This window comes from Felis catus, chromosome A1, assembly GCF_018350175.1.
Source record: "Felis catus isolate Fca126 chromosome A1, F.catus_Fca126_mat1.0, whole genome shotgun sequence".
Classification (NCBI taxonomy): domain Eukaryota; kingdom Metazoa; phylum Chordata; class Mammalia; order Carnivora; family Felidae; genus Felis; species Felis catus.
Genome location: NC_058368.1, coordinates 198507855 through 198516343, shown reverse-complemented (window position 1 = coordinate 198516343; position 8489 = coordinate 198507855). Strand labels below are relative to the sequence as shown.

General features: G+C 41.8%; 1 protein-coding gene across 1 annotated transcript; it reads left to right on the top strand.

The window, feature by feature from the left end:
* The first annotated feature begins 902 nt into the window (after positions 1-902).
* On the top strand, positions 903-2401 carry HSPB3 (heat shock protein family B (small) member 3). Its single transcript, XM_006928019.5, has one exon. The coding sequence runs from the start codon at positions 1160-1162 to the stop codon at positions 1631-1633; it is 474 nt and encodes a 157-aa protein (XP_006928081.2). The 5' UTR covers positions 903-1159; the 3' UTR covers positions 1634-2401.
* The last annotated feature ends 6088 nt before the right edge of the window (positions 2402-8489 follow it).

Here is an 8489-nt window from a genome sequence, read left to right as displayed (position 1 = left end):
AAATGTGTGCATAGTGAAAAGCCAATCTCCCTTCAGCCCCTTCCTCCCAATCACTGTCACCATTGCATGAGGTAGCCCCGGCTTCAGCCACATATCTTTTAGAGAGATTCTATTTATATAAGCAAATACCTACTTATACAAAAAACAAAAACAAAAACAAAACCCCATAAACAGTAGCATATCATATGCTGTTTTTACTTAGCACATTTTGGAGATCCTTCTCCAGCAGTGGGTAAAAAGTTGCCTCATTCTTTTTCAATATAAGTTGAATAGAAAGGGTGTGATAGTTAAGAAATTATCGGTCATTTATTTTTGCCACTTTAATAGCGGAGCTACAAGTAGACTCATCCTTAGCTTTCTGGGCCTAACTATCAAGTAGTTCAACGCTTTAACATTTTCCTCTCCCCTGTGGCTTTATTTTCATTACTAAGTTCCTCATTCTATGCCCCACTCAACCCCCATCTGAGGTTTGACATCATTATCTAACTTAGTCGACTGATCTCATTTTTGATGAGTCAAATATAATAAACCCAGATGACTTGGCTCAGATGTCCCTTCAGGACAAGTGATGAAAAAGATGAAAGAAAATGTGTAGGACAGAGGGCTGAGAGTTTGGTGATTGTCTGAAATTTGAATATGTGTCTGTGTATCTTAATTCCTAGTCAACTATAGCTACATTCACCCCTCCCAGCTTTGCACTTGGAGACAAGGGAGACAGAAGTCTTAGCTCATATTATGAATACACATCCCTGGACTATGGTAAGAAGTCACAGTCCCTTAGATCACTGCAGTTCACAAGGACAGACAGTCAGAAATTCTGTAAATGCTGTTTCTGATTCTAATTCTCCTTTTCTCTTGAGGTAAGCAAAGCAGACACATTTGCCAAGGAGAGCTGAGAATGTAAGGGCGATCCTTGCCTGGGCAGCTTCAGCCGGCCGTGTGCTAAATGCAACTTTGAACCATACCCTATAAATAGCCGTTTATTGTCAGCGCGTGTGAAAAGACAAGAGTGGGTGTGCGGCGGTAGGATGCAGGCCTAATTAAGTAGTTGCGTCTGCGCAGGGTTCCAAGCGAAGAGCCGTTGCGACTGATAATCCAGTCAGTAGGCAACTGCGAGGGTTTGCTCCTGACGGCACATAGACCGAAGCGAAGCGGTTCAATGCTGGCTTTGACTCCGACCATGGCAAAAATCATCTTGAGGCACCTCATAGAGACTCCGGTGCGCTACGAGGAGGAGTTTGAAGCTCGAGGTTTGGAAGACTGCAGGCTGGATCATGCTTTATACGCGCTGCCGGGGCCAACCACGGTGGACGTGAGCAAAGCCAGGGCGGCCCAGGCTCCTCGCGTGGACTCAGTGATGGAGATGCCGACCCAAGAAGGCAAGTCCCGCTTCCAGATCCTGCTGGACGTGGTCCAGTTCCTCCCCGAGGATATCATCATTCAGACCTTCGAAGGCTGGCTGCTGATCAAGGCTCAGCACGGAACCAGAATGGATGAGCATGGTTTTATCTCAAGAAGCTTCACCCGTCAGTATAAGCTGCCAGATGGCATTGAGACCAAAGATTTGTCTGCCATCCTCTGTCACGATGGAATTCTGGTGGTGGAAGTAAAGGATCCAGTTGGGACTAATTGACATCAATTCCTGTTCTCACGGCTCCAGGAAGATTAGAGTTCAGCCAATGGTGCCACAGGGAATGTTTGTATTAACCACATTTGAAATGGTTTTTGTGAAGATTAAAAGTAGAGACATAGTTCCTGGTATGTTGTGGTTGTTTTTGTTGTTCTCCCTCAGAGAGGAAAATTGTTAAATGTTCCTACCGTTCAAAGCGATGCTATTCTTACACCCGAAACAGTGACAGTTTAGGAGGTGGGTTTCAGACTAGTGAAGACTCGGAATTATTTCCTTATTACTCCAACAATGCCACAGAATCTGCTTCTGTAATAATTGATGGCAAAAGAACCATACTGATATCTTATCCATTTTATGAAGACTCTTTATATTGCTAAAAAAAAAAGCTGTGATTCCCTTCACTTGGACAAGCTCTTCTTTTCCGTGAATTTTAATTGAAGTGGAACTTTGTAAATATAGAGTGTGAAGGTTAAAATACAGTACTTCGAAATTGGATCTGAAATATATTTATGATTCACTACAGCTGTCACTGCCTTAAACATAATATTGGAATGTTCAGATATGAATTTTATTTTTAAAAAGCTCTAAATATGTACCCCATTTTTAAAAAGATGAACTGAGTCCTATTTGAATGTATTTTTGACAACAGCATATGTTCTGTGGATATTTATGCGATTGTACAAAGATATGTGTTGACTCCTACCCTTATAAGTTCGTACTGAGAAACCACTTTTAAAAGTACAGTTACTGAATTAAAGAGTTTTAATCTGTGTTCTTTGATGCTGTTTAAAAGTTTAGATTTCTGAAGATGGCAAAATGCACTGCATCTGCTCTCTCTGCATAATCCTCGGCTTTAAATAGCCTGGCAGGTCGGGGAGGTTCCCAGGCCTGGGCTCCCACAGGGGGCTAAGTTTCTACAGTGCACTGCCGAGTGCTGCTTCAGCTGAAGGGAAGGGCTGAGACGTTGGAGGTTCAGGATTTGCTTTACTAGGAGTACTGCCATCAACAGCTGGTCTCTGGGTCATTCCAAACATTTGCTATCTCATTCTGCACACGCTAAATACTCCTCGGGAGGAAGTAGCCGCCTTTACCCTGCACCCACCATGTGCTGCCGGGGAGTCTGTGCACGGCTCTGGGAATAGAAGAGGCTGGGTGTGGAAAGAGCCAGGGCAGACTCAGGCCACTGACAGCACCCCTGTGCTACTCCATGGTGCATGGCGTGTAGTTCTGGTGAAAACAGGAGAGATACGGAGCAATAGAAAAATAAATCAAACAGTTCTAAAAGTAGTTTTGACAACAAATGTGATCCGAGACATTTGTTTACAATATAATTAAACTGAAAGAATTACGAAGCTGTATGTTAATGTTTATCCACTGAGGTTTGTGCATCTAACTCTAAGAAATTTTGTTTGACAAAGTGACTATCACGGACCAGCTCCGCTATGTTACAAAGATATCGTAGTTATTGGGATTACATCTACTAATATGATTAGAGCTGGGACACCATTTGTCCCACACTAGATTATTCTTTCCCAATGTTTGGCAGGATGGTGTGAAAACCAGCTAGTGCTTTGAGAAAACAACCAACCAAACAACAAAAAACCCCTCTCATTTGGCCTTAACCTTACTCTAGACGAGGTCCTACTTCTGGGAAAATTCGGGAAGTAAAATTCTTACCACGAGGAGCCACCGAGAGAAACTTTTCCTTTAAAAATGAATGCTAAAATAATCACATCCTCCAATTAGTCTTTATTTGTTTCTAAGATAAATTTTAAAGTATTATGCAGCCAATTTTTTTGATTTGGAAAATATACGAAACACTGTAACAAATAAAAAATATTTCTTACTCTTTTATTATCATGAAGTTGCTATGTGAAATTTCTAGTTCAGTCTTCCCCTACGTATAAATACATGTATTGCTTTTCACAAGATTATATTTCCATGGAGTTTGATATCCCAGTAGTCCTGTTTACTGTCTGTTGCCTGCCTCACTTTGTGCCAACCAAACCCATCCTTTGCCTTCGTCGGCCCCACTCTGAGCCCAAGCAGGCTGACCCCGATGGGCCACATCATTCTTCTTTCAACTAGGTTCAGCCAATGGGAGTGCTGACAGTGAGCCAGTGACAGAAGATTAGTGGGTAGGAGGGGAGAAAGGGCAGGGCATATCCTTCTGTCAACCTGCCACAGATGAGGTGTTGGCAGGCCTGTGTCCCTCGATGATTACACCTCTGGAGAGGTGGCCACTCCTCCAGGGCTCCCACTTGTGCTGGGCTCAGGCGTCTTAACAGTTTCTTCCTTCTGTCCCTTCGGCATTTGGGGTGGCAATGTTTTCTGCCTTTCTTGTCCTGGGTGCTTCACCATCCCCTACTGCTTCTCTTTACTTGTCCACTTTCCCATAAATGGTCTCTTCATTAAAGTCCTTTCAGGTGACGGAATTCTGATTCCTGCCAGAACTCTGACTGCTTGACTTCTTCCTTTTTTTTTTAAAGTTTATTTTGAGAGAGAGAGAGAGAGACAATGAGCAAGCAGGTGCATGAGAGCTGGGGAAAGGCAGAGAGAGAGGGAGAAAGAGAATCCCAAACCTACACTGAGGGATTGACTGAGCCACCCAGGTGTCCCATTACTGTTTGACCTCTTGATTTTTTTTTTAAGTGCATCACTTGCTTTTACTACCAAACATTAACTGATTTGTAATGGCTATGCACTATTCCAACAAAGATAAACAGTATTCTAATTTAACCATTCCTTTTCACTACTGGTCCCAACAGGAAACAGGTAACAATGTCAAAACTGAAATCATTCAAATTGGAGTGATTTACTTATAAAGAGATACATTCCAAAGGAGTGGGCAGGGTGAAGAAGAGTTGCAAGGGATAGGGTATAATCTGAGGGTAGCAGGGTGGAGCTGTTATATCCCCTGGGTCCAAAGGAATGGCAGGAGGAAGCTTGTCTCAGAGATCAAGAAAGTCAGATGGAGAAGACCACCAGCTGTGACTTTCATATGAGGGACACAACCAGCCCCAGGTGACCTCTCTCAGGTGCTAGAAGAATAAATACTTTCTCCCTCTAATCTCCCACCAGGGCACCCTATTGGGACTTAAGTGATAACCAGAAGGTGCGGGCACCCTGTTGATACAGTTCAACGGCCTCCCAGGGCATAGGGCAGGGTGGGAAAAAGGTGGAGAGTGACTCCTGGGGGCAAGGAGAAAACTATCCAGCACTCCTGTAAAGTGAATACTCTTGTTATAGCTCTCTTAGAAAAACCTGTCCTACAAAATACAGCCTGAGACAAGGAATGAAGTGCTGGCACTCTATTTGGGAAGGGCACACCCAGACTGGTAAAAGTGAGAAGTTAGGGGGGAAAGAGGCAAGAAAAAAAAAAGGGAAGCAACGTGAGGTGATGTGTTGCCATGCTGGCCCCCACTTCACAATGAGCTATGAAGAGACTCAGCAGGCTCTTGGCAAGGATGTTGGTTTAGTACCTGGAACTTCTCTCGAAGATCTTTGGGAAGAAATAAAATCTTAAAGCAATCTACAGGAAAGAAAGAAGAGGGAATTTGCTTGCCCCAGCCCCTACTATTTCCTGTTTCCCCTTTAGCTCACAGGGTGTAGACTCTCCTGCACTTCTGGGGTACATCGCCCAACCCCTTAGCGGCTGGTCAGAAAACCAGACCCCATGCCCCACGGTGTGACATTTCATCCATGCCTGGAGCAGAAGGATGACCCAGCATGGTCGGGGCTCACTCCAGGTGAGAAACACAGGCTCGGGGTTTCAACTTGGCTTCCAGTCACCTTGGGAGACTTGGCAATGGCTCTGGTGGCAGCACCATGGTCTGGGAGGCAGGTGACACCCTCAGAAAAGAGAAGGCAGATGGAAAGGCACACAGGGTTTGTAGCCACCAGGACCCCAAATCTAGAACTGCAGGAAGGGGGAGCCAGGCAAATCACACAGGCCTACAGCATATTGCCTATGTACCCCAGACTGCTTTCAAAATTTAGGGATTCTAATATCATCTTATATTTTTATCTAATTTTTTACTTGCTTAAGTGTAAAAATCAGTTCTCTTAAACTTCTCCAGGATTTTTCTTTTCCTGTAGATTGTGGATCAAAGTTTTGTTTTTGTTTTAAGCTGTCATCTCGTATCCTGGGAGCCCAGAAGTCATCGAAGACTTTAGTTCCCATTGACCTCCCTGAGTCTGAACCGCACTGGAATCCTGAACGTGCCCTTGCCTTACTTCTCACCTACTGGTGATGATCTGAGAATTGCTGTCAGTGGTCATTGTGATTTTAAAAAACACAAATGGTGTGGTGCCTGGGTGGCTCAGTCGGTTAAACGTCCGACTTTGGCTCAGGTCATGATCTCTTGGTTCCTGGGCTCAAGCCCTGCGTCGGGCTCTGTGCTGACAGCTCAGAGCCTGGAACTTACTTCGGATTCTTTGTCTCCCTCTCTCTCTGCCCCTTCCACACTCACGCTCTGTCTCTCTCAAAAATAAGTAAACATTAAAAAAAAACCACAAATGGTATACAACATCAGTGGAAAAAAATCAAAACACCTCAAATCATTTCCTCAAGCTTAACAAAAATATTTGTAACTAGTTTACTACTGTTTCTTCAGAGATTCTCAAATAATTAGTTGGAAAAAAGAATAAAAATGTTGGTTTGGTATGCTAATTTACAGCTCACATATTACATGTTGAAAATAACTCTGTCTTAGTAACTGAGTTAGCCAGATGTCCTCCCCAAAATATGAGACAGTATTTTAAATTTGAAAAATATATGCTGCTAAGTAATATATGCTGCTAAGTAAATGTTTTCTTCTACATATCCTCAGCATTGTTTAATACACAAGAGCATGCATGTATATATGCAATATACTTATAAAATCCTATGTATTAATGTCTTCTAACTTCAAGGACAAATACAAGGAAAATCTATTGCAGTAAGACAAAATGGTCTCTATGATCCCATTCTTTGTAATTTGTTGAGATTTTTTTCATGACCTGATGCATAATTATTTTAAAAAATGTACCATATATATGTGAAAATAATTTATAGAGTGTGTGTATATTTATATACAAATTCTCTATTTGGAGTGTGTAGATATATATATATATATATGTACACACACACACACACACACACACATATATATGTATTTGCAATTTTGTTGGTTCACCTGTCCTTCCTTTTTTTGGCTGTTTGTGGCAAATAGAAACACACAGATTGGCATTTAAAAATCCTTCAGTATGAAAGGACAGTTTAAAATTTAAAAAAAATTTGGTCCATTTTTTCTTTTGTATATTTCCAGGTTATGTTGTCATGTGATTATACATTTGTGATTTCTCTCAATTGGATTATATCCTATATTATTATGTAGGCCCACTCTATCTCCATGTAATGCTTTTACCATTAAATTGTTTTGCCTGATAGTATCATTTTTTGTTTCATGCTTTGCATGACATCTTTTTTATTACATATTCAATGTACCTTTGTTTTAAGTTTGTTTCTTAGAAGCAGTAGCATGTAGCTTGATTTTTAAAATATAATCTGATAATCTAATAAATGAATTGAGCTCAGTTCTTACTGCATGAAATATTCAGATGTATTTCTTACTGTGTGTATTTATCATGATTTCCCTTTGATTTTTTTTTTCCTTTTCTGTCTTTGGATTATCAAGTTTTCTAAGCTTATATCCGTGTTTTTTTCTCTTCACCTTTAAGGTGTTAAAATGTAAACATTGTTAGAAAATTTATAGGTTAGTATACATGTTTGAAGGAAAATAATAAAAGCATAAAAACATAGACATTTTAAATTGTTTAATATTTTTGGGGGTGCCTGGGTGCCTCAGTCGGTTAAGAGTCTGACTCTTGGTTTTGGCTCAGGTCGTAATCTCACACTTCCTTTGGCTAGAGCCCCATGTCGGGCTCTGCAATGACAGGGTGGAGCTTGCTTGGGATTCCCTCTCTCCCTCTCTCTTTGCCTCTACCCTGCTTGTGCTCTCTCTCTCTCTCTCTCAAAATAAGTAAACACTTAAAAAAATAATTTAATGTTTCTATCCTTCTCCTGGGTGTTTGAAGAATATTTGTGTCCTTACAACCCACTGAATCCCCTTCCCCATCTTGCTGCCATTGTTAATATTAGTTTTACCTTTCACTATCGATTGTTAAAATCTCGGTACTAAAAAAATTTTTTATGAATTTGTGTGCTTCTCTTTATTGTTTTCCACAGTTTACCTTCTGGGTTTCTTTCTCTTCCCAAGGCACCTTGTTATTTTTGCAAGGGTCTGTACATGGAAAAATCTCAGTCTGTATCACACTGCTTCATTCTTGAATAATATTAGGAGGTATTAAAATTGTGGATGAACAGTTATTTCGCCTCAGCCCTGTTCTGTGCCCCAGGCCCTCTGATTTCAGGCTGGATTCACCCAATGGAAGGCACAAGCAAGACAGCAGCATGTAGAACGACAGAGAGATTGGGGCATTTTTTTCTCTGACTCTTTCTGCTTTGGTTCCCTGGCAGAGGCTGCCTCCCTCTGATGTACAGCTGTGATGAGCAGCTCCCCCTTCCCCCCCTCCCCCACTCTAGCCCAAATTGACCAAGTAGTTCTGTCTCCCTTCCCTATATTCCTTCAGGCTCAATAGGGTAATGGCTTCCCACCATTACTGCTCTCTAGGTGCCTACAATTGTACACCAATTTTAATGTGTGGGTTTTTTTTTTTTTTTTTCTGATACCACCAAGCCATTCTAGGACACCAGCTTGGTGTCCCATAATTCAACTCAATTCTAATACTATCTACCCAGAGAGAGCATCGGATCCCACAGGTCAAGTGTTCAGTCCCACAAGACTGCCCTCCTCCC